The following is a 27004-nucleotide window of genomic DNA, read 5'->3' on the forward strand; positions in this document are numbered from 1 at the left end:
GGAGGTAAATAAATTATCATTTAATTCCGATTTGGCTACAAGTATATTTTGGGCGTAAGGCGTCTACATGGATGAGTACTATACAATGCGAGGTATTAATTTCTCTCCTAGAGGTCTAAAGTTTTTTATCGCATAACCGTGATATATCTCGAAATGATAAATGATCGACCGACGTGTCGAACTTCTAAACATCGGGACTTAGGCAGACAAACTTCGTACAAAGGATCGCGTGTGTATATTTTCTTCTTTTTTTTTTTTAGATGTTTAGAAGAGAACGTGTCGTCCCTCTTGCTCTCACTCTTAAAAAACGCACCTCTCTCTAACTGAACGAACGAGCTCTAATATGTATAATCGTATTAAAAAGAGAAATAAAAAGGGTTGTCCATGCCTTTGCTCTCTCGTGCCGCTTGTCTACACCGCCGATTGTTATATTTACAAATCCTATATCCCTTTTTACAAATATCTATAATCGCCTCTTCTACGTTGCAAGAAAATATATCATTTCTTCTCGTGTAGAGACACGTACGCTACGTTTACTTCGCGCTGAGTTCGCGACTAAAGTTTACACCCTTTCCTCCCTAAACTGGTCATTGTTGTTCATCTACTTTACGCGACGCGTATTTAACGTGACGGAATATCGAGGAATACTTGCGGCAAGGGAGAATTACAACCAAAGTACAATTTCCGAGAGACACTGCTTCGCACTTAGTGCCAATTCTTATTATTTGGTTTGAAACCGCGATCTCGTTTCCGCCGTCTCCGTGCCCAACTGAATTTACGCGTCTAAACTAAATCTCGAGTCGTTAGAAAACGCAGAGGAATGCGAATTTTCAAAGATGTTGTCTTAGGTGTTTTCCTTGATATTATACAGTTACGTTATATTATATATAGAATATCTAATTTTTTGGGAGGGACATTACATGTACCCTAAACGAGCGCTCTACGAGCTATCGAGAGATCTTTCTTTTCCTGTATTTGAAACCGTACAAAATAGTGATTCACCATTGTGTATTTACTCGAGACATCGAGACCACTACATTTTTTTCTATACACCCTACACACGACATTTTTTTGTTAACACCTTAGGTACACGCTGTATATAAACGAAATAAACAGAAATCACCGATTAGACTCGATTACAGGCGAGTAAAGAAAAGAGAGACAGCGAACGAGTAGAGAGCTTACCTATCTACGCTTCATTGTTTCATTGCGAGAGAGGATCGAGCGTGCTAAAAGACGACGGGAGTAAAAGATGACAATCGAAAGTCAGCGTGAGGATCTCGCAATTTGGCGTTCGTCGACCTTCTTTACTCTGACTACTTACACGAACTAAAATAAATCTTTTACTCTTCCGAATCGCGAACGATCACAATCTCTCTTTCTCCCCGTGTGTCGTGACGTATTCATATAAAATCACACCGCCAATTACGAGTAGTTATTGTATTTAATTGCTTTAGGTGAGACGCGTGCAACGTAATACTCACGTGCACGGACGAATACAAGAATACCACAGCTATCACATCGACGCAGGCCTATACGTGATAAAAAGTCGCGCCACAAAAGTCCAACATTAACTAATTAAGCTAACGATAGATATGAATTTCTTTTTTCTTTATATTTAAGTTTATTACAACGTTTCGCAATAATTTCATTCCCGAAAGAGGGAAGAACGTTGGCGAATCTGAAGAGAGAGAGAGAGAAATTAAACGAAAAAACGAGACTGTTATCTTGCTCATGTCTCACGAATCTTTAAACAAAATACCCTCTGGAAAAGAGAGGCACAGCACACTTATACCCAGGGTAGGCAGGTGTAAGGGGCGCAACTATTCCTGTTGTGGATGCTAACGAAGGGAAGCGAGTGTCGTTGCCTGTGTCAGCGTTGACGATAGGGGTCCAACTGCGTGTTTTTGTGCATCTGCGGTGTTACATTACTCGGTTGTGATTGCTCTTGTTTGTGTTGTTGATAGGGATGTCGGGTTTGCTGCTGCTGTTGCTGTTGTTGTTGTTGTTGTTGTTGTTGTTGTTGTTGCAATTGCAGCTGTTGCTGCTGCTGCTGCTGTTGGTGCTGGCGTTGTTGATGCGGTTGCAGGGTATGTTGTAATTGCTGTTGCGGTTGCGATTGTGGCTGCTGCTGCTGCTGCTGTTGCTGCTGCTGGTGGCCCTGTTGTTTTCGTTGCTCGGTGCCAGCCGCCATGTAAGAAAATACGCAGAGGACAGCGTAACAGATATCAGATGCCTGCGAATTAAGAAATATTTCACGCTCTTGCGTACGTACAAATTATTCATGTCTTTTTATTTATCAGACGTTTTGATATTAATTCATTAGAAATAAAAATAAATATTAATTTTATCAAATCAAATTTTGCAAATTTTTATTCATTTTTAATTCTGTACGTATGTGATGTGTGTATAAAATCAAACTTAAATCACTTGAAACTAGAACTTTGTTCAGAAATGGCAGAAAGTTGAATTGTAAAAATTGTCTTCTGAACGTAATTTATGAAAATGCAAAACGAATATTTATCAAACGGAAAAAAGAACTTACGTGAGGTGTAAGAAAGGAAAAAACTTAAAGGTAAGCCTCATGCGGTGTCATTTCCGCGCTTATGTTTCTGATGAGTCTCCGACGGGAGTTTATTAAGGGTAAATGCGACGGAAAATATTCTATGCAAGCAGCGAACCGCCTCTTCAGCCTGTCGTACAGTATATGGCTATAGAAACGATAAGTACCAAAATTGAAAGTAATAAAATGTCTATCATCCTCGACTCTTTTTATCTTGAATGTTATTAATTAAAAGTAAACCGTTGTAACTTAATAATATTTTATGCATTCACTAAACGCTTAAGTTATTGTGAAAAATTTTTAAAACGTTATTGTATTCTGTGTATGTATAAAATAAATATTTCATTCTGTTGAAAGAAATATAGTTTTAATGGAATTAATTATTAAAGTATTATTTAGTTTTATGATAAAACAGACATTTTATTACTTTTCTCTCAAAATAAATATCTTTTCTCATATATCTTGCGGCAGATATATTCTATTCCGGCAGTAAGGAGCTTTAAAATACTCACCATTTGCGACTTATATTTACGTTGAATTACTTGTCTAGTTTTAGGATCTGAAACAGAAAGGCGTCCGATGACGTTCCGACATTCAAAGACTAAAAGCTAAATTGCAGCGTAAAGCAGAGTGCCAGAGTATATCGTGAATATATTTTTATTTATTCTTTTCTTTTTTTCTCGTACGAGATATCTACGAGCGTGTAAAAGCGTATGGTAAATCGATGCAGTATTCGGTGTGGTCACTTACTGAATTCTTCCAAAACAAAGATTCCATCCTTTTGAGTAAAGCACTTGCGGATATGATCGAGTCTTACAAAAAACTGCAAATAACACAATCGGTTTGCGTTAGTGGTCTGCGTATCGCGCGTCATGGATCTGGATCTAACTCCATCATGCACACGATTCTGACGATTTCTCTATTTGCCTATCATTATCTTATGCGTCGATATATGCGGCAATATCGGTCATGTGTGCGAAACAGCTTTCTAAAAGAGGCGTGAGAATGTATCGTGATGCTCGCCCGACGATAAGCGTCTGTCTCCACCCTTCGAGCGCTAACTCCGTCGCATCTCTGATCAATTAACAATTCTACATTTTAATCTCACTTTATTATTCAAAAATTACTCCTACATTATTCTATTTATTATTGCAATTATATTATTATTATTATTATTTCAATCGTTTTCAAGTAAATTTGCAAAATGCAAGAATGTGAAAGATTCTTTATTTCGCAATTCAACTTCTTTTGATTAAAGAGAATGCTTTTTAATTAAAAATCTAGACGCGCTCGACGGGTTTTGCGCAAAGGGTGTGTTTCGCGTACTATCTATTTTTATCGATGCACGTCACCGTACAGAGACTCACAATTTAATTATGCAAACTATAATTACAATGCAATTAGCGAAATTAATACACTTTTGTCGTATAATCTTTTTGATTTACGGTAACCGTCGTCTTAGCATGATCTGTTTTTTAACGCAAGACTCGGCACGTTACTTTTTATTGATGATTTATTAATGGTATAGTAACGCGCGTGACGTACATCGGACAAGAAGTCATCGATGAAATTTCTAACAATCGTAGTAACTGTCACTGTTATCATTACATGCCGTTTGCACAAAATAATTAGTAATTCACACTTGATTAGATGCGAAGCGATGCTCTTGTACGCTAACATAGATCGTGTTTCTTCCGTTTTTCCGAAAATATTTAAAAAAAACACATGCTTTATTTCAAACATATTTATCTCGAAGATTCGTGATTTCATCTTAAAGATTTTCTCTGCGTGCGAAGCGAACGATTCAAATCTAACAGAGACCTGGATATTTATCTTGCACATTAAAACCCGTGTGCCTCGCGAGCATTGGATTATTTTAACGTTCACGTTCCAGCATTTCGAGTAACTTTATATCCTCGAGCCGATCTCCACTACGAAAGGAGAAAACGTGGAAGATACATTTCACGGCGACGACGTCCGCGTGACGAACATTGAGAGACGCGTTGTATGTAGAATATCGCGGGTGTCGTATTTAATGGGTAATGCTGAAAGAGAAATGTATCCATTACACGTGCAAAAAGTGTAAGACGAGAGAAACGAAATCGGGAAACTCAAAAACCCTATGAATATTTCTACATGCAGCATACACAACAGGCCCTTCAGAACAGCCGTATTAACGATTGTCTCGCGACAGCATGCTCAATCTCACTTAGCAATTGTCATATTTTGATCGCAAACTCAGCAGCGAGCAACAGTGTGTATTGTCCCAAACTGAACCTTAGCAAGACTATCAATTCTCAGAGAACACGTCTTACTGTCTGCAAAAATAATATCCATTCGATACGGAATATTGCAACAATGTTGCATTATTTAATTACGCGGAAAAATTTGTTAACGATTGTCTTAAGTTAATAATACGAGTGGACAACAAGGAAAGTATATTACTCAATTTTCAGCAAAAATAATTTCGTCTGTGTAGGGTATTTTTTTCAATTGCTGAGTTCTGCGAGAATGAATCCGCGGTGTAAGAGGCGAAAGCGGCGCATAAACGATCCAGGAAACTATTCTACGACTAAAATCTACTAAAAACGCCATGCATCGTTCAGCAAACGCGTTGCAATCTCGATAATAATTGATTTTTAAGCAAGATCTAGCGATGGCAGCAGCAAGCAGCGACGGCACCGGCAGCAACAGCGGCAGCAATGTCAGCGATACATAGCGGCAGGCGTAATAGCGGCAGGCAACTCTGGAGATGGCCTAAACTCAATTGTAAAATGTCACTGATTGCTTAGCGTCGGAGAGTTGCTAAAATGTGCAATTGTATCGTCTAATACAGATCGGCGGACGTGATACGATCGACAATGATGCACGGTGATATATATATTATATCGATCGTGGGGGGGGGGGGGTGGCGAGGGGTGGTAGAGAGAAATCGAGAAGATGGGGGTGTGGGGGAGCGTGACGGTAAACAAATATCACTTCTTAAGGAGTGAATCGGATACAATATTGGAGTCGGTACAATGTCGTAAACAAGAAACAGTATGTTAGCAGTGCCATGCCAGAGAAGTGTAATAATATCATGGCGAAGAAGGTTGAGGCTCGCGCGCGAGACTCGCGCAGTCTTCACGACGTTTTCTTCTTTCGTAGAGTCCTGTTCGCAATAAACACGTTAGACGATCACTAGACAGCACGAGGAACCATATTGCTCTACTACATGACTACCAGTGTAAAATGAATTAATGAATTTCGAGCGATGCATGTGTTACTCGCGGATTTCGTTTTCATTACTTGATACTTTGTTATGTAATTTTTTTTAGGAAACCTGAGAATCCGGAGTTTCGAAGAGTCACCTCAGCATCAACCGCGCGAATATTTCCGTTTTCCTTTCCGCAGAACCGCGAATTCTCTCGCGATCCGGGCAGAGTGTTATGCAAAAATCAATCGAGAGAATATATTTAGACATATTAAATCTTTCATCTCTTTTCGTACTACTCTCGTTTGCGCAATTCGTCTTCTTCAATTTATTCCCAATATCGTCCACATTATGTAAGCAATCCTGAAGTTTCGATATCTTTACGCAGTATACCTATCTTGAAATATCACCCCCGATTTTACCGTCCACGAGAAATGTCCACATAAACGAGGGACAATCTAGAGGCATTTGTTGATGCACAATTAATGGTCCCGAAATCTTACGCAAAGTGGCTTTTACAGACTACAAATGGGTCATGTTCCACAGACCACGTATGTTTCGCTTAATCTCATCCAACTGAAAGTTGAAATAAAAAAAAAAGAAAGCGGAGAGAGCAGAGAGTTTACTTCCGGAGACTTCGTACAGATAGCCGGGATACTTGTCATCGATCCTTGATGAAATTTTTTTGGGCAATTTTATTATTATTATTATTATTTTTTTTTTTAGGGACTCGATCGCGTGTCGAGCAAACTGACAACGACAATGACAGATTTCTCGAAGGGCTTTCTCAATTGACGACCGAGAGAGAGAGAGAGAAAGAGAGACACGGTGTGTAAAACGTGAAAGCTGTAAATGATGATCGTGACGTAATGACTTGGTGTACGGACTTTCATGTACGAGTGATTAGGCTATATAGATATATATATAGTTGCATTGTGTGTGCATCGAACATCGCTCTCTACAAGTTGCACTAAACACTACTTACAAATATCTCATCTAAACGATATACAATATATAAATTATATTGTGTCGGACTTTTCGGTCAATGCGGCAAACACTGTTCTGCATTTCATCGTTCATTACTGGATACCCGGAGAGGTATCGGCTGTACGATATGTATATATATCATATATATAATATCGTAACGGAAAGATACATATGCGTGTATATATATATATTACAACTAACACCGATCGATCGTAGAAAAAACAGTAAGGATAGACAGAGCAGATCAGTGAGTTCGAATGCAATTTAAGAATGTAAGGTAGATATATATAGTATAATGGTGTATATATATAATAATATATACGGCCAAAAGTAATGGTGAAAATAAATAAGCATCTCCGGAACACGGCCAACATTGAGTATATAGTCATATACTGAATTTATATAACAAACAATGACTTATTTTGATTTGATACCTCGAAATCCTGTTTGCCCAGCCGCAGGGCAATGTCGATGGACGGGACAAGAAAACAGAAAACAGAAAAACAGAAAATTAAAACCTTTGGTAACAGCAGTTATCCACTCAGTTATAGAGTATATATAGCATATATATATATATATGTAGAATGTATATATAGAAAAGAGAGAGAGAGAGAGAAGAGAGATACAGCTGTATACGATGATATCACACAGCTACGCTTTTATCACCTAACGTCATGGCCAAATCGATAAACAGCAAGGTATATATTCATTGTTCAAGGACCATCTCAAAAGTTCCCCAAGCTGAGAAAAGTCTATCATTCCGATTACCCCGAATCGGATGCCCGTGTATGCCCGTGTACCCCGGGCGTAATATCCCACGGGTATTTCGTCATTTCGCGCGAGATTCCGTCAATAAACGAGTGCCGCGAGCGTTTTATCGCGGTGGAGTAAAGTGCCCGGGTAAACAGCGATTTGTGTAGCGCACGCGATTTCGTTGCATCATCTTCTTTTTCTCTTCTTCATTTTGTCCTTTTTTTTTTCTTTCGTCTCGAGCCGCGAATAGACTTTCCTCGCGCATGACCACGACAGATAAAGAAGTTGTTAGACTTATGGAGAAAATATAATAGCATCCAACATTCAATACAAATGATAAGATATAGGAGTATAGTGTTCAAAAGACAGTCTGTATATATATTGCCCTATACCTTATTTCCTATGTATATATATATATATAAATGTAATGATAAATAAAATATGTAATATATATATATATAATTATATATAATACAGATAAAAGAGTCTGCAACTGCACATCGAGCTTCCATGCAAGAAAACATTGATTAATATAACGCCTGAACACAATATTATCCAGTAAAAATAACCGAGAGGATATCAGAGCCGTATGAAATTGTGCCGAGTACATTTCGCGCCGGAACGATTACGATTAAACGGAGAGCTCTCGATTAACGTCAAGCAGAACGACTGTTTTCTTCGTTGAAGAATTGTATGTGCACGCGTGCGACGCGTTATACGTGTATAATGTGTGTGCACCTGGTTCGGACGTGGTCCGATTCCTAATAAGATCCATTCGCTGCATTTGTTTGCGTTACTTATCAATTTTCTTAAAATCCCGCCATCCATTTATAAATAGTATTCTTTTCTATTTGCATCAAAATATGCATTCTAAATGTTTGCTAAAAAAAAAAAGATTGAAAATTCCTCGAGACAAATAAACCACATTTCGAATACAGATGCGCATAAAAGGATGGCTCAGATCGAACGTGCTTTCTCTTTTAATTAAAGATTTATGAATCAATTTTGAGCCAATTTCTCGTTATTAAGAACTTTTTATGGGAATAATAACTTTTTTTTTTACTATTTCTTCCTTTTCTATGTTAGATATCTCAACGACTCTAGGCTTGAGAATTTCATTAAAGTAAATTCCAGTCGTGATTGGATCATATTAACAGAATCCGTTGAGTTTGCGGAAAATCTTCCGTGGTCTGACGCGAATAGTTAAAGAATTAGCGCGTTGATATTTTTGCAATGGAAAATTGACTCATCAGCGATCAAAGAGAACTTATACGGTTAAAGAAAAGAAAAGCACAATCGGCATCCTGTAAATCCCGCGTAATTATGCTGTGTTTCTTTCTTAAAGAAAAGTGTGAGATGTGTGTTTCTATATCTCTTCATTTCTTTCGTAGAGTCTTTTTAATTCCGTTTTCGTCGGTACCGATTTGTGTCGTTGCGTGTACGCGCGAGTATGAACTTTCGCGGGTATCCTCATGAACCACAGATAAGAAATCTTGGCGTCACAGGGTATTTCTCACGGATTTTGGAATGTACATCGGGTTGAATGTTCGCCGATCGAACCACCTTGAGCCCGACTTGACCTACCACATGGACGCATATCGCGATGAATCACGTACAAAGATACAAATCAATTAAGCAGATCGTAGTGGCTAGCAGTGGGAGATAATATTGAGTGGTCCTTGCATCAATGCAGTAATGAAAGAAAAAAAAACACACAGAGAGAGAATATTCGATGATCGAGAGAACATGAATGGTTAAAGAGACAGTGGTTGAACGACGACGAGATTTCGTCCTATTCAATCCTATTTCAATTTCAACGCTGCCGTTTTTGCATTTGCCGTTTTGTCTTTCTTTTTCCTTTTTATTTAATCAATGCCCCATTTAAGTACTCATTTAATATCGAGCAACGTTACGAGTATCGAGGCTAGCATTTAATGCCGCCTCCGACCGCGATCGCGATCATTGAGCCAAGACAAAGGATATCTTTTTATTTCTTTCGAACGAAGTCAGTCTCGTGGTAGCGTAACACATTCTCTAACGTATGTTCAATCTTGCTGAAATAAAGGCATTATTATACGCATTGGCACGTCGGTAAAAAGTAAACGATACAGCATCGGTAGCCAGAGGGGGGGGGACGCAACGTTATATAATCGAGACGTAATACGGTCGAGGGTATAACGGAAGGTGATAATAATCTCCAAATCAAAGTTTCCAATAAATATATACGATCCAACATGACACAAACAATTGAACGTAGAATGTAAGAGGGATATATAGATATAGATATATGCGCAATCCTCGAAAGAGAGAGAGAGAGAGAGAGAGAGAGAGAGAGAGAGAGAGAGAGAAAGTGAGAAGGAGAGCCAAGCTCTCGATTCTTCCCGATAACAGCGTAAGAAAGTGTGTGGCTTTCACGCGAGTGCGAGTCATACCTTGCTGTTCGCGAAGAGGAGACCGACGCCCTCCATGCAGACCTGCAGAAGCCCGCCCTCGCCCGTTCGCATATCCTGCACCGGAAACTCGCCACCGAGCTCGTAGCCCACGTTCCCGCCTCGCCCGCGAGCTGCCGCCTTCTCCATCGCGTCCTTAATGCAGTAGTACACGTCCTTACACTGGAATAAACGATCGTTTTAGTTTATTTAGCATCGAAAATCAACTTGGAATCCACGAATTTTCCCCAAAATATGTAGAAAAAATTGTATCTGAAACTTTTGCTATCAATGCAGATTAACTTTAATCTCGGTTTAACTTTCTATCTTTTTCCAATTCTTAGAACTAAACTGAATTAAAATTGGATTAAAGTTAATCTACATTGTTAGAAACACATAAGACTCTTTTAAGACTTTCTATCCTGTCTTCGGTGGAACTTTTGCAATTATTATGCGACAGAACAAAATGTTCCTTCTTCTTCGTCGTAATCCTTCGTTCGATCCTCCCTACCTTCTTAGTGTAATACTTGTGTAACTCGGTATCGCCGCCGCTCCTCCTCCACAAGCACAGAACCTTGTTCTTCGGACTGTAGGTCATGTTGACCACGCGCTCGTACCACCAGCGCTCGACTATCACGCCGTTCACTGATCTCAGCACGAGGCCGTCATGCCGGACTTCGAGAAACCGCAGGTCACCCTCGGCGTCGACCCCCGAGTGCACGGTGAACGACTGCCGGTGCATTTGTCGGGACGTCAGGGGCTTCAGGTCGATGTCGTTTCCGTGCTGCGAGGAAGAAGCGTTCTTAGCGACTTGCTAATCAGTTGCGCGATAAAACACTCACGAGATTGTTTATTTGGTCGAGGAGTAGATTCAGTTCCTGGCTGTAGATGAGGCCGATGTGACTCTTGCCCAGCAGTCTGCGTACCTTCCGCTTCAGTTCGTTCTTCTCGACGTTCAGCATCACTAGGATAGCGGTGAGATTGTGCAGCAAAGTGCACAACAGTCTGTCCTCCTCGTGCTCCAACCGTCGTCTCTCGCTCTCGCTTAAGCTCTTGTATCTGCGTCGCGCATGCAACATGTTTTAATAACGATTCTCTATTTGTCACTACATTTATATGTATTGATTAATAGATCTAATGTCATGTACAATTTTTCAATTTCTAATTCGAAATAGAAGAAGATTACGTGGTATCATCTCTGATTTTCGTTAATTTTGACCTCGTCTTCAATCGTTAAGTATTACAGACGTCTCTTACCTCTCCACCATCTCTCCGGGCCCTTGATCCATACCCATCATGTCGCGTTCCTGCGAGACGGCGTCCAAGAAGGCGTCCTCCCAGAACTGCATTTCGTCCCACAGGGACGATCTCTCCTTCCCCAGTAAACCTGGATTTGAAAATCGTCGATAATGAAAAGATAACAAAATATACGAGAAAATCGTCAGCCTTTATCATTCGTGGCAATCGTATCGTTTCTTTAAATGTTTCTAGTATCGTACCCTCGAAGAGATATGTTCTCGCAGCTTCCGGGCTCGGTAACGTCGTGGTAGGTATTAAACTTCCGCCGTGATACCGGAATCCGGTGCTCAGGGACGACTTGCTGGACCAGACGCTGCCGGAACGCTGCTTGCCCTGCCGAGGAAACTGGAATCACAGAATCGCGTAAGAATGAAGTTAATAGCGTTATCCAAGGATGAGGATCTTTGATGAAAAACGATAGAGATTTTAATGAAACGATAACATCCCGAGACTACATCTTCTATTGACGTCCGTCGAGATTATAATGATTAGAGCCATTCCAATTAACTAATTGCGATGCCACCTCTAAGATCAAAGGGTAACTTGTTTGCACGAAGAATCACGGAAGAAACCTAGTTACGTCACAAACGAGACACTAATTTTTTTTTTTTTATGTGACAGTAATTTAAATTGCAGTGAAACGCGTCATTGTTACCCTTCGATAACAGTTTTCTATGCGATCTGTCAGCGTCCATTCGTGTCTGATGAATGTCGAGGTATCAACGCGACTCGAGTGTTCGGAACTACGGGAAACTCTTGTCGCGCGAGATGTAGACGCTACATATCCGAATCGGTCGCGTCTGAGGACTCTATACGTTCCTAAAGGGCGCGTACTTAAACGTTTGCGGAAATGGACGATAATACTGACGTATGTGCGTTGCGCTCTACCAGATGTATCTAACAATTATGTAAGATTATATTAATTCAAGATAGTTTACATTGCCTTGCTCGACCTCGCTATCAGACACGGTGCTTCGGAAGGAAGCTTGGTGCGCTTGCCGAAAAGCAGGATTAGTGATAATGCTACCTCCGTCAGTGGACAAAGCTTCGCTGCTCCCCGTTCCACCACCCCGCCCACTCTAAAAAAACACATGACAAAACACATGTGCGTTGCATGTTACAATCGAAAATTGAGCATTTTTGTGATGTTTTTTTCTTTTTCTTTCTTCGCGTTTACTAGCTTTAAAAGGACCGTCAAAGAAACTGCCAGGCCGAATAAATATTCTCTCTAAAAAAAAAAAGAGAGAAGAAGAAGTGCTATCTCTCGTCTGTTTTAGGACGGGGGGAGGAGATGTATTTTTACCAGTATTTTCAACAATCATTGATCGCGCCTGCAGGATCATTGCGACACCAAGTAGGACAACCAACTTGAAACTCGAGCTTAAGATATAGGAACTACGTTTAATATTGAATGGAAAAATTCTTTCTACCTCCGAATCGAACGAGGTGAGCTTGCTTAAAAATTTCCCTTTCTTCGTAAACATATCCAGAAACATGTCCGTTGTCGATTGGCCCGTATCTCCTGCCGGCGGTGCCTGCGGCACATCCAAATGCACTTGCGGCAGTTCTGGTATTTGTAAAAATATTATTAATTACTACTAATAATCAAGTATTTATTTAAATTATTGGCCTACGCTCTTTTGGCAAATTTTACGTCTATTCCAAAGTCAACAAAGTTTACGTGAAATAATTGGTCTCGTTTATCGCAATAATGTTAAATTAAAATTTTTAATCAAAAATCTACCTCGACTAGGAATTAACGGAATTTTTTTTAATGACAGTGTGCTCAAAGACATACCCGATTTTTGCGTGACATCCATGAAGTCGGGCTGATTCGGGGATTGCGGAGATCTCAGGTTTTCTCTGCTACCGAATGGGCTAGACGCCTGCGAAACAAACGCTTTCTTCATTGTCGAATTAAATTTATCCTCATACGATACAATATTAAATATCGGCTTAGACGAATTGTAAATTGTGCTACGTCAGAAGCGTTTAAGAGTCTTTATACCTGTGACATCAAGGAGCTGTCGAAGCCGCTACCTTCGGATAGATCCTTGCTCCAATAATGCGTGTGAGCGATTTCCATCAATTGGAAGACAGAAGCCATCCCGCCTAGTCCAAAATTATTATACGTATGTGCGAGACCGTGCGTTACTGCTTGAAGGCACTTTAACATTCCCTTATACACGGGCTTTGATATGGCCTGGCAAAAAATTAAAGCAGACATAAAGCAGACATAATTGAATGTTTTACTTCGAAGCGAAAAATGTCAAGGAAGTTTAGTAGGCCCTAGATAATGTCGAATTAAGATACACTTGAAATTTACCACATCGTCAATGTGATCGTTTGGACTAATCTTCCTATTAAGACCCTTATTCAGCTTCGTCACGACCAAATCCCGATAATTTTCGTCTTCCATCAACTTCTTCAGTCTGTTCAATTTGAGCCAACCAACGCCTTCGCCAGCCAACACTTGCGTCACCACCTAGAAATTCCGTCGTAAAATTAAGCACGATTGTTTTCAATAATCGTTTTTAATAATTAAGAACGTTTACGAATACTTGCGTCATTTAAAAAGGCTTGATTGTCGCTATTTGTGCTGGAACGTTCCGCATTTTGCATTCTCTGCGCGTCTTCTTGATTAACTTTGTGTGTAGAATGTTTTATTAATGAGGAACGTTCTACCAACCCGGTTTTTCCTGCAACTGTCGACAAATCTCGTTCAGAATTTTATCTTTAGATGCAACGATTTAATTAGAAATGCCTCGATGTTACAGTTTACCTTTCGGAAATGGTCCAAGAATCGGATTTGTCTTCTCTTTCGATTTCTGATTCTGCGGGAAGAAGCTACTGCCTCGATTGGAATTATTTTTACTACCTAAAAATCGGATGCAATTTCTTTATTCTTTAAACCGCGCTACCATCTCTTTCTCCTCGATGTACATTATCGACTTTTATGTCGATTTACATTATCGACTAATCATTAAATTTAAATTAAACGCACATAAAGTTAAAAAAAATTATAGATAAGTAACACATTTTTCTCCCGCTACTTTAAAAAACATCTTTTTACTCGAAATGTTAAATCTTTCATTATAAAATTAATGGGCCATAAAAATTATCATATCATAAATGCAGAATTTCATAAATCATTAATGTGTTTCGTGGTTTAATAATTATCAAAAGTGAAATCGGAACGTACCGAATAAATCGCTAAACATGCTGCTGGTCTGCGCGGCGAAGCCGTTCAGATCGCTGCTAATATTGCTGAAAAAGTCCCGTCCGACGCCACCCCGCGTGTCAGACGCGACCAGCTGATTGCTCATCGAATCCTTCCGCTGTTGCGTCATATTGGGAGATTGCGGACTATGTACTGGTGACTGCGACTCTCCGAGGCTCTAAACGCAAATTTGATAGACCAATTTTAAAGATCAACGCAAAAACATTAGGATGCTTCAGCGCGATTCTGTCAGATCTGAGATCGTTGAAGATATGCTTACCTTGAGCAATCCCTTCTTCGCGGCGGCTTCTTTGGCACTTTTCGTCAAGTCTCCCAACGTGCTCTTGCCGACGTACGTCAGATCGTCTAATGTGTTTTTGCTGACACCCGCCGCGGTTTTACTCGCCTCCAGCGCGTTTTTCGACACCTCTTGCACTGACTTGGTGGCCTCGCCCATCGCTTTCCTCGTCTGTTGCGTCAACTAATTGATTCCGAATAAAGAAAACAGATTAAGCATATATTCCGATTTCGTACGCCTTGTATATAAAGTTTCGCAAAAACGTACTTGCTCCAGTGGTGCAAATAGACTGTCTTCACCTGCTTCTGTAATTTTTTCTTTCGCCTGAATCTTCAGCTGCAATAAATAGTAAGTTAAATAAACGAATATAACTACTACCGTATCCAGAAAAAATTAATGGTAACGTTCGATAAAATTGTAGGAAAGAGTAACAGATATCCTACTATCACACATGTTCCTTGCGATACCTTGTCCATTTGTGCCAGTAGCCCGTCCTGGCTGCTCTGTCTGGTAGTCTCGCGCATCAGGTCCTTCGCCTGACTAGCGATCTGCTCGAACAGGGAGCCCTGCGAGCCCTGCCGAAGAACACCATTTCCGGTAGCGGTGGTACTGCCACCGCTGTTCTGCCGTTGCACCGGGCTGTCGTTGCTCTGTTTCGGAATGATCGTCGGCCCCGCTGATGCTTGACGTTGAAGCTGCGTCGGCGCCTCGTGATGATGATGATCGGCGGTGGTAACCGCGCTTACTTGCCGCGGCAGGAGGGGCCCGCCGACGGTGCTGAAGCTGGAGGCCCTCGCCAGGACATTGCCGACGCTCGGCTGGCGTTGTAGACCCGGCCCCGTGGGTGGTACCTGGAAAAGAGTACGCGAGCGTTCGTGATTATCCTCTATCTTCGTGAAAAAATAACAACCCTCTTGGAAAAATCGGATGCGAATTTTCTCTAATCCCGTGCGTCTCTAAAAAAAAAAACCCTTTTCTCGAAACTGGAAAAATCAGAAAATCTAGAAAAATGCTTGTAACTTACTCTGGGAAATGTTATTATTAATAGATTAGTAATACGCAAATTGTACGTCAGTAGAAAACTTTTAAGACACGCGGGATCAACAATAGAAAGAACTCCAAGATTTTTGTAGTAAGAAAAGTGCTTTTTGTTTCTGAAAATGTTACACATTAATCGACACAAAATTTACGAAATACTTGATCTTAAGATTCAAGATATGAGGCAATAAAGTTAGTCATGCTTTAACGAGAGATATTATAGATTAAGTTGAAATAGTATAGATTAAGTTTAGATAAAACAAGTTGTACTTGATAACACAAGTGGTAACTACGAGAAATCGTACTTTTCATAATTTAAATAGTGCATCACATCTCTAGTGCATGTACATGTAAAATATATTGAAAATATCGATCGTGTTTCTGGATAAAATCATTTTAACTCACAGTAATCGAACGTAAATTCGTGGACGTGTGTTGGCAAGAAGATGAAGAGATGTATATGTAAATGTATTGTATATGTATGTTTCGTGTACGTGCGTCGATCGCATGAGAAAGAAACGTATAATATTATACGAGCATCAATATGCAATAACGTAGCTTCAGAGAATAAAGTGAAAAGAATATGTGCATCGTAATAAGTCTTATTCATCGTTTCATGCTGAGAAGAAATTGTGCGAGGTACAAATTGAAGATCAGACAAACAGAGCTCACGCAATTACATTTAATGCCAGCTATGGGAAGTAAATGGGGATTTATTATGTTCGTGTTTTCAGGAGTGATGAACATGCGAAGGATGCTCAAACGAACGCCGGTATCTCAAACGAATGATTATCGGAATAATCGTGAAAACGACACCTTTGAAATAAAATGCAAGTCAGAGGCGAGAAGCTTAACATATTCTCCTCAAACAATACTTTTAATACGAGAAATACGAGTAAGGGAGAAGGAGGGAGATGAGAGAAAGAGACGAGGGCAAACATTCCACACGTTCCCCGAAAATTCCCTTCGGTATCCCATTCGATATCATTCTATCATGCATCAATCCCCCAAAATGATACCGAGGTGACATTCGAAAGTGACAGAATTAAAGGTACATATGAAGATGACTCACAGGAGTGACATATCTACTGATACGCGAGGTCCTGTGAGGTGTGGTAGGACGTTCAGTGTCGTTGAGCGAAGATTGAGTGCCTAAAGATCCCATGCTTATCCCTGTGAACTGTCCTACCGAACTTTGTGCGCTCAGGATAGTGCGCGGTGTTATTGTCGACGCGGAGTCTGACTCAAAGCTACCACCCTCCTCTTTATCCTATAATCAAGCTATCCGTTAGCGCACACCGCAGATGCTACTTCGAGATTTAACGTAACGCTATGAAAGTATTTCGTAGGTATCGTATTTATGCACGAATCATTATTGCGCGCCGATTTGCAGAATTGAAAAATATCTGTGAATTGTTTGACGTATGCGAAGTCTTCAATGATATCATGTATTATTTATTACTATATAAAATTGGGATATTATTATCGCGTTACATGGAATCAAGAGATTTTCATTATTATCAATTTTTTAATTCTGATGTCGTGCATGCGACATGATTTATGTCGTACGATGTAAACCATAATTACATAAGATATAAAATATCACTTACAATTAGCATATAAAAAGTAGTGCATATAAAGAGAAAGAAAGAAAATAATAAGAGGAGAGATCGCAGGAGAAGCCGTCGTCAACTTACGTTTGTTGACTGCGAACCCTCATGAATTTTCGGATTTAACTCTAGCTCGGAGTCCCTGTTAAAGCTCGGGCTACTGAGGTCACTGTGACTAGAAGACGTGCTCGGCGGGCTCTCGGGTCGTACCGGTGAGCCCTCCTCCACTCCCGGATATTGCAGGGAACTCGGTGGATTGTAGACGTTCTTCGGATCCACCGAGAGCGACATTGGTTGAGGCTGGCTCGCTTGCGGGCAATTGTAACCTGCGTAAAGTATAACAGTACACATTAAAAATACTTAAATTGTATAAATTGTATAAGTCGTATAAATTGTATAAATGTTAAAGTGCTTTTATCTTTAAACTTTATTTTTAAACTTGAAATTTAAGTATTAGCTCTCTCCTTTATGGTACACTCACCTGGCGACAGATCGGACGATGCCATCTCGGAGACAAAGTCGCTGAGGGAGGAGTAGGAGGAGCTGGTGCTCTCGGCGCCCTCGGAGTCGGAACCGCTCTCGTCCGTCGGCTGAGTCTCGTGCTCCCTCATCGCCTTCAAGGCGTTCGCCAGCGAGCTACCGGAGTCCCAGACGGGAAAGTAGATCGGTTCGAGGTTGGTCGCGTACCAGCGCGGCTTGTCGCCGATCTGCGCGGGGTCGAACACTCCGGTCTGCACCCGGAGGAAGGCTACGTTGCTCGGTGTGAGGGACCACTCGGCCAGGAACTCGACCGCCTGCGTGCGTGCGAATCTATTGAGGAAGCTGCTCTTCCTGGGTCGCGACCGGAGAAACGAGTTGATCTGGAAGGCCACTACCGGCCGAGGGTACAGCCGTAGAGTGCGCGTGTGCTCGGTGAAGTTGGCCAGCAGGTTCTGCGAGTTGAAGAACCGCACCATGGCGACTCGCGTAGCGATGTCCACCGAATCCACATCGTTTCCATAGATGAAAGGATTAAAGGGCGCCGAGCCACCCTGCCCCTGCCCGGCCACCTTCGGCGGATATGGCCCAGCCGGTCCGGGTCCACTGATCGTCGGTGACATCGACGGCCGACGAGGCGGACTCGACGACGAGCTCATGCCAGGCGAATTCAATGGGGCGTGCTGAACGTGCGCGCACTGATCGATGCTCGGCCTGTGCTTCGTCGAAGCAACACTGCAGAGTTTATTTATTAATATAGTTTATTAACATTCAACGTTGTAAAAATATTTAAAATGTATATAGTAACATCATTTCATAATTGATAGAGAATTGATAGAAGAATACTTCTGTCGATAATTTTTATTTAACAAAAAGCACGAATTTTTTTTAACAATTTTACAATTAAAATTATATTTATGTTATGTTGAGAATCTTATTGTTACTATGACAGATTTTAACGAAAGAGAAGTGATAATTACATACCTTAAGCTGGAATGATGGGAAGCCGTGCTTTCTCTTCTCGGCACCTGAAAGGACAGACGCAGCGAGATGTCCTGCGGGGCTAATGGAGGGCCTGTCATACTGGCCATCGCCTGGAAATTCAATAATAAATTAACAATTTACTCTTATTGCAACGTTCGTTGCTCATTGCTACTTCGTTGCTACTTCTACTTCGACTAAATTACCAATCTACAAATAAAAAGGTGAGAACACTACAAAATTTTTCTACCCGATGTCGACTAAGCTACCAATCTTCGAGAAAAAGAAATTAATTTTTTTCAACTGCTATAAATTTGTATTTGCTGCTTGTAATGTTCATTTTATTGTAATGTTTATTTTATAATACTAGCAAATGTGTGTGGCGCTACGATTGACTCTACATGTGATATAAATCATGCATGCGACTAACTACGAAAAAAAGGGTATGCCACCAAGCGGACTGAGAGTATTGGTGAAATATTTACACTAGAGCCAACTTGATCCATCAGTTGCATTGCCTGCGATGAGGGTAAGGAGTCATTAAATATACTCTTCATCATTTAGCTTCGTAGTCACAAGAGTCAATAACGTAAATCCATATCGCCGCTCAAACGGCGACGGCATCGCGTTACCTGCTTCAGATGATTCTTCAGGATGGTACCCTCCGGTTCTGGCAACGGCGGCAAACCCTCATCGCACAAAGAGCTCGGCGCCGTTATCTTATTGCTATCCAGGTCCACCAACCAGATATCGTCGGGCATCTTGAAGTTTTTCTTGTACAGTAGGAACGACGCGGGTATTCCGATCACGAAGGGCGTCGGGGCGAGCAGCAGCTGTTCCGCGCAGCTCATGCACGTGGGGAGCAAGGGTATCGCGGGAAACATGTACTCTAGCGGGTAGATCATCGTGACGAACGCCATGACCGACATGGACAGAGCGTTGTAATCCCGGGACTGAAGTACGATCTGAAAGGAAGAACATCGTTCAATTCTCTGATAGCTCTGGACATTCAAGAACGCGGAGAAAGCACTGGTGAAAAATATATATTTGATTTGTTCTTTCGATACCAACGATTGTTTTATACTAATTGTTCACCTTGTTCTCCAAGAGGATCAGCGTGAGGACCTTCAGACATATGTCGACGCCTAGGAGCTCCAACGGCAGGTGCAGAGGAAAATCAACCAAGGAAAACCTGGTGTGGTCCGGCAGGGCGAAGCACAGTGGGGGTTGCATGCTCGATGATATTATCTCAACCTCGACACGCGTCTTCGCCGGGACGGGCACGGGACTACTGAGCAAACGCAGTATCCACGTCTCGATCTCACGAACATCGTGAAGCACGATGGACGGCGTGTCGCCCAGAGCCTGGCCCGTCAGAACGCTCCATACCGTATCTCTGTAACGGGGGGGAAGTTCAGTTGAGTGATGTTAGAAGTTTTTTTAACTTCCGCGGATCCTTTTCTTCTCTTCGGAAATTACAAAGCATTGTACAGGATTGGTGAAATTTGAACCAATTTGAAACACACCTGTTGGTCTGCCGAGAAGCCCCCACCTTCTGCGGCGAGAAGCTCTCGTTGCACGCGTCGATGATCTTCTTCAGGACGAAGAGACACTCCCGGAACATCGTGAAGAACGGATGGTGCGAAATGATGCATAGCGAGGTCAAGGAGTGATTGCGAATCCTCTGCGAGAATATTGAGGTCGTTGAACTTATTGACGGACTTTAATATTGCTTTAACAGTGCGTTCCTTTCTGAACTAATTATTAATGGCGAGAACTGTTTCGAGTGCAAGGCAGTGTAGCCAGATCGGGACCCGATCGTCGGGGACCAAGAGCAACTCGAAAGCCAAGAACCAACGAAACCTCGGCCGAGCGCACACGTACGTGCTTTCTCTTCGTGTGTGTATCCCCACTGCCTGGCCCCCGAGTGGCTCTCGAGAGTCTCGAGTCCCGGATAGTCGGGTGGCTTTTGGTCTCCGATCTGGCTACACTGGTGCAAGGACTGCAGGATTAGGCTAGGTTAGGTGTTGTTAATGTTGTTATATATTACAGTGGTATCGACCTGACGTCTTCGAGACGCTCGTGGCGAAGGGGAATGACTGCCGCCGCTCTCGCTGTCTCCGCTCGGCGCGATGAATTCCAATCTCGGGGCGTGGGGTACCTGCGGGGTGTCCGAGTCCCTCCTGCTACTCGAGCAATCTCTCTCAGAGTCACTAGGACCCACCGCACTGCTCCTATAGTCGCTATAACGAACGGCTAGAGATACAGTCTTATAAACGGGATACTCTGTCAGGGGTGCGAATTATTCACGTGCTAATTATTCGAGTTGTTCAAGATATGCGACGACAAATTTTCGATCGGTTCTGGAGAATCAGCAAATTTTTAGAATCTTAATTTCGATAAAGAAAGGTTTTTCGCTGTTCTTTATAATTGTATAAAATATAAAACTGTGCTCTGTGAATATAATATATCTAGATTTAATTTTTCTAATTTTTCTATTGATTGTACAGGTCAGAGGGAGGCCAATAATTCTTAAGCCATTTCACCTAGAAAAAGCGGAATCCGTGCTTCTCTCCATGCTCTTCCTCCAGCTCTCCCTGCGAAACGTGGTGTTGTACTTTTCCCTCTTGAGCGAAATCCCCCCGCCAGCCACGACCCCCGCTCTCTCCGTAGGTCGGTAAAAGTTCACGCAGATCCCATAACGCGTTTTTCCTGCGTTTTGCAAAATATTACTGTTACTGGATCCTTGGCAGTATCACGATGCAACGTGCAAGTGGGACGGATACGAACCTGAATCCTTGTCGGTGAGGGTGAAGGTGAAGGACGTCGCCTCTCGTAAGGCCGTGCGCTTCGGTCCCACGCTACTGCAACCTTCCGGTTGGCAGAAATACACCATATCCAGAGGCAGAGGAAAATCTTTGTGATCCTCCACCGGATATCTGCGTAGCAACTCCGGGACCTGTTTTAAATGGAATTATTATTTCCTTTCCTCAAATCGGATTCTTTTTTTTTTTTTTTTACAATCCAGTAAATATTCTGCCACACGAAATTTCGTGAAATGTAAAATTCTATAAAGTAAGTACAGCTAATTATTATTAATTAAGCTTTTGAATTTTTAAAGCTTTTTTTCTTTTTATAGAATTATGCGAATACACGCTCCAATGTTCCTCATTGTTATACCTGGACGGGCTGACGAGAGGCAGCGGGCATCCTGGCCCCCACGATGGCGAGATAATCCACCAGTCGGGGGCACAGGAATTTCTTCTGTATATCCATGGCTGTTATCTACGTGTGTGCAGCCGTGTCACCGTTGTATACAGTGTATACAGGACATCCGAGCCGCTGAACTCTCCTCAGGGTCGTTTCCAGCTTGAATCATGATTGTACCATTCTCTCGCTTATTTATCCCACCTGCAAATAGAGAGTCGACCGAGGGCTGCAGTAAATTGACGTTTCTGTCTCGCTATTTGCTGAATAGTCCCGATTAATTAAACTTTCGCTGTGTAACTACTCTCGAGGGTGCGAGCGGGGTAGCGGGTTGAATTTATATGTGACATCCCGCTTTTACTTTGTTATCCTTAATGACGTACTCTTCGGCTAACGCGGAGGTAATATTTTCTTTAAAAGAATATCTCGAGGGCAATCATTATATATTTTTAATTAAACTTTGCGCTAACATTATCTTAAGTTATCTTAATTTATCTTAATTTATTTTAAGTTCAGATCATTAACGTCACAGATTGCTTCTCTGAAGTTTTAATTAAACTAAAGTTACCTCATTTTCACAATGCCATAGGTTAATAAAAGAATCTTTAAACATCCAATAATTTTAAATTTTGCGAGTAGATTGAATTTATATGTGACATCCCGCTTTTCCAGGCAATATTTTCTTCAAAAGAATATCTCGAGGGCGGTCATAATATATTTTTAATTAAACTTTATGCTAAAATTATCTTAAGTTATCTTAAGTTCAGATAGTCGACGTCGCAGGTTGCTTCCTCCTCTGAAGTTTTAATTAAACTAAAGTTATCTCATTTTCGTGATACCTCAGGTCAATAAAAGTCTCATTAAACATCCAATAATTTTAATCTCTGAAAATTATGTACCAAGAACTTAAAAAAAAGAATTATTTATTCTTACATTTGAAAAATCTTGAATTTCAGTCGCAAAAATGAGATGCTGGACAACAGATCAACTTCCCTAAGGAAGGAGGAGAACGAAGTGATCGTTGAGGGCGGACAGACAGAACGGGCCGGAAGGGCAGCCGCCGGTCCGGACGAGGTTTCGGGGAGATCGATGATTCCGGAGGCCCGAAGGGATATCTGTGTCACCGTGTCGGGGGCAAAAGGGAACGCGAGGGAAAAAGCGGGCGTGCATGCGCATGTTTAATTCCGCCTTGCGATATCGAGCCTCGTCTCGCATTTCGCGCCGTGGCGCAACGCGGACGACGGGGTCGTGTGCACGAAGCCACGTACTTCCGTGTTCGATTACACCGTCATCGCACACGACAAGTGATTACGGCCCGCACGGATCTGACGGCTTGATCGTCGCGGAAAAAGAGAGAGCGCTCCGGCGACGTCCGAACGAGAACTAAACTCCGAAAGCTCGAGCTTTCGGAGTTTAGTTCTCGTTCGGATATCTTCTATCCGTTTGAGAAATTCTCTAAAGATTTTTCAATTTTTTAGATATCCTCTTTTATAGAGACACCCTTCTCTTTCTTGAGTTTATTTTTTTTTCCAGTGTATGAGAAAGGCGATCGATTGTAAAGTTCAGTGCGACATTCGGTGATCTCCGTGTTTCCTTAGAAACTTGAGAAGTTCAAGTTAAAACTGAGAAAATCACATTTAAATCCCATTCTCAGGTTTCTACGAAGAATGCGAGTTACGTCACTGGGCAGCAAATCTTTCAATTTTAAAAGAATAAACTGGATGATGGAGAAGAACTTGAGAGAATCAATCTTGAAGTTATAAAAGTTATTTGTTATTCGCAGACTCTCATTTTCTCTCTCAAGTCCATAAAAAAATGAGTAGGTCGCGATGAGACTGAAGTCTCTGACCTTAAAGGAACCTCCTACACATATTACTAGCGTATGCATAAAATTATTTTATCTGCGATATGCAAAATTAATCGTTCTAAAAGACTGCAAACGTAGGTTGTTTTTTTTTACGCATAGTAGCTTAAAGTGGCATACACTGTTAAAGAATAAAATTTAAACCAATGCTTGAATAACATTTTGTTATTTGCAATTATCATGTATGTCGAAATTTATTTTTACACAAAACAATGTTATTTTAACTCCCATTTATTTGGTTGAATTAACGACATATCGAGTAGAAGGAGCGACGACCTACAGGAATAATTAAAAATTACTCAAATTGAGTATAATTTAACATTACGAATTTAACAGTGTATCGATTGCAGCATACTCCGTTTCTTGGCTCATGTCCATTTTTACCAATGTAGATCAACTTTAATCTCGGTTTAACTTATTACTTATCCTTTTCTAATTCTCAAAACTATAGAAAAAGATAATACATCAATTAAACCGAGATTAAAGTTAATCTGCATTGATAGAAACGGACATTAGCTGTAAAATTCAAAAAATCCGCCTTCATATAAATCCAAAGGCAGAATTATTAAAGAACGACACGGTCGGAAACGTTAACGCGTCTCAAATACGACTTGAACTTGTAAAATCGATCGCGATGAGATGATCTCATTAGTCAAAAACTCGGCGATGCATCGTCCGGTGAGAGGTCGCGTTTAACGATTCACCGAATCTCCCAGCTTCCGAGCGCGCGGCGATCAATTATTCAGCCCGTCTCTTCCCGAGGCGCGAATGGTATCGCCGAGATGCCGAGGAACGGCAATAACGACGCGCGGAATTATTCCCGATCGGACGTCGGAAAGACGTCGCGCGCCCAGCTGCGACGTTAAGTGGCACGTACACCTGCGGGCGATCCGTTTCGATAAGAGCGCGACAGTTAACGGAGTCGACCTCGCCGAGTTCTGCCTGCTCCCGAAGAGCGGCTTCGATCGTAAACGTTGACTCGGAGAGAGAACGTCGATCGTGACTCTGTATACAGCCGCGCGAAATTGCATGCGAAAATCGACTAATTAATTCGGTCAATTAATTTGATTATTAATTCGATTAATTAATTCGACAGACTTGCGGAGGAGCGTTTCGAGACGAAGGAGATTGTCCCCGACGACGGATTGACGACGAGGAAGGAGGAAGGAATTCCAAGTTCGCCTTTACCTCAATACCCCCGGAGAACCTCGGTCTCCCCGTAGCCGTCCAAGAACACGAAGAGGAACGCAATTAAAAGCGACTCGCGAGGAGCTCGCGCTCGAATTCGCGAACGGAACAATTACGCCGTTCCCGAGATTGCATCGCCGCATCGATCCCCGAGGCACGAGCGAGCCCCACCGGGAGAGACGGTCTCACCTTTCCGACGTCCGCTCCGCTCGCGGGGAGCGCATCGCTCGGATTCGCGAGAGATTCGATTAGCCGACCCCCCCAGATTAGTCTCCCCGGGAAGGGAGGAATTAAATTTGCGCAGGGAGAAAGAGGAATTCGGGATCGCTTCCGTCCCCCTCAAGGCCGTCTAATCGCAAACCCGGAATTGCTCCTACGATTCCATTGGGAAACGATCTCCCTCAACGTCGGGAGTTCCTCCGCTTCCGTCGCCGTCGCTGGCGAGAAAGAGTGAAAGAGAGAGAGAGACACTTACGTTTTTACAATGCGTATCAACGCGGAGAACGAGCGCGCTCGGTGGTCCTCGTCCGACCGCCATACGAACGACCGGCAGGCTGACGGTATTCCGTATCAGCCAAACGGCGATATCGCACTGGCGGCCCCGCCGACGCGCCCCGGAGCCTCGCGCGGCCGCTCCGTCGTCGCGACGCTGATCGTTCGCCAGAAGCGGTACCAGGCAGGCGCAACGTCGACGCGAACGTCGGACGGCGCGCCACCACCTCCAGTAACGGCGCAAGCCGCCCCGATTCCGCTTCCGAAAGTGAATTTCCATTATTTCCCGTTTAACGGCCGCGCGGCCGCTCGTCGCGTCCGAACGTCTCTCCCGTCCGCGTTTCGCCGCCGCGGAGTGACAGGCAGAGGCGGCAGAGAGGGACGCGAACAGTCGGAGCCTCCTTTTTCACTTCGGCTCGACTTGAACTCTTTCAATTCTTTTTCTGGTTATTTTCCCCTTTGTCGTACAGAATATAGACCGTATCAGACCGTATTGATCTTTCGGTGCAGAGCGTAGAATACAACGCGGAGCGTACGTGTAATATATTTGTCTCCGCGCATGGCGCATATGTGTGGACGGAGTAAATATTTTTGTGGATACCGTTGATCACGTGTAGAGTGATTTTCCTTTTGTTAACGTAAGATGTTGTCCGTCCTTTTGTTGAGCTTCATTGGCGACGCCAGGGATCTCAAGGATAATTTTATCACATTGACTACGACTACAGCGCGCTCAATGAATTCTTAATATCGCGTTTTATATATAAATATAACAATTTAATTATATAAAGCAAAATTAAAAGATGACCCATTACAAAATTAAATCTAATAACTGTCTAATACTACTCTAATTATTTTAAAAGCGATAGTAGCTTGATTAAGGACTTAATTTTTTAAACACGATCTGTAAGGCCGGATAAAGCTGTGATAAAATTGTTTTTTCTCGTCTCTCCTATTATTAGGTATTATTTCATGTCGTCTCTCTTCTTCGAATTTCAACGGGATTTCCAGATTGACAAATAATTTCTAATATCCCCGATTTACTCCCAACAATCTTAATCTAATCAATCATTAAGTTTAAGTTTATCCACTTGAATTGCGTTAAATTCGATCTGTCCATTCAAAGAGAAAGACGGAGATCGCGAGTTGTAGGGCAAAGCACCTCTCCGACGAGCCCGGAGGGGCGTGTCGTTTCCACCCTAAAAATATCACCTTAGAGAAAAAAAATGGCTCTCCAATTACCAGAGCTTAAAAGTAGGCTCTTTAATTCGGCCCTGCGTGTCGAGAGGCACGTCGCGTGGCCCGGTTGGCGTACTCGCGCGTCGTCACCAGCCGGATCAATAACGCCCCGTCAGATTCAGCTGAACGTCCGGGGGTACGCAGGAGGGGGCCGGGTGCGCGCACACGA

The 27004-nt window shown here is 42.2% G+C and overlaps 1 protein-coding gene across 11 annotated transcripts; it reads right to left on the reverse strand.

Annotated features, from left to right (window-relative positions):
* Positions 1-19: 19 nt before the first annotated feature.
* On the reverse strand, positions 20-25743 carry Rab3-gef (Rab3 GDP-GTP exchange factor). 11 transcript variants are annotated; one of them, XM_071717085.1, is made up of 34 exons: positions 25583-25743; positions 22029-22259; positions 21639-21807; positions 21395-21560; positions 20899-21091; positions 20375-20532; positions 19944-20244; positions 19481-19813; positions 19334-19366; positions 18852-18961; positions 17872-18602; positions 17478-17716; positions 16853-17050; positions 15210-15593; positions 15010-15078; positions 14725-14925; positions 14427-14622; positions 14007-14102; positions 13790-13929; positions 13551-13709; positions 13233-13427; positions 13023-13110; positions 12655-12791; positions 12163-12303; positions 11425-11569; positions 11183-11312; positions 10768-10984; positions 10437-10709; positions 9929-10108; positions 7178-7186; positions 3314-3386; positions 3076-3122; positions 2546-2693; positions 2097-2236 (listed from the first exon to the last, which is right to left on the reverse strand). In XM_071717085.1, exons 2-33 carry the CDS (start codon positions 22122-22124, stop codon positions 2583-2585), a joined length of 5718 nt encoding a protein of 1905 aa, XP_071573186.1. In that variant the 5' UTR covers positions 22125-22259; positions 25583-25743; the 3' UTR covers positions 2097-2236; positions 2546-2582. The 11 variants fall into 11 exon arrangements, with proteins under 11 accessions (XP_071573181.1, XP_071573182.1, XP_071573178.1 ...); XM_071717080.1 differs by lacking the exon at positions 2546-2693 and having other exon boundaries at positions 20-2236; positions 20899-21082; positions 25583-25740; XM_071717081.1 differs by lacking the exon at positions 2546-2693 and having other exon boundaries at positions 20-2236; positions 20911-21091; positions 25583-25740.
* Positions 25744-27004: the final 1261 nt, after the last annotated feature.

This window comes from Temnothorax nylanderi, unplaced genomic scaffold (genome assembly GCF_030848795.1).
Source record: "Temnothorax nylanderi isolate EJ_2023f unplaced genomic scaffold, tnyl_v1.0 TNYL_tig0203_pilon, whole genome shotgun sequence".
Classification (NCBI taxonomy): domain Eukaryota; kingdom Metazoa; phylum Arthropoda; class Insecta; order Hymenoptera; family Formicidae; genus Temnothorax; species Temnothorax nylanderi.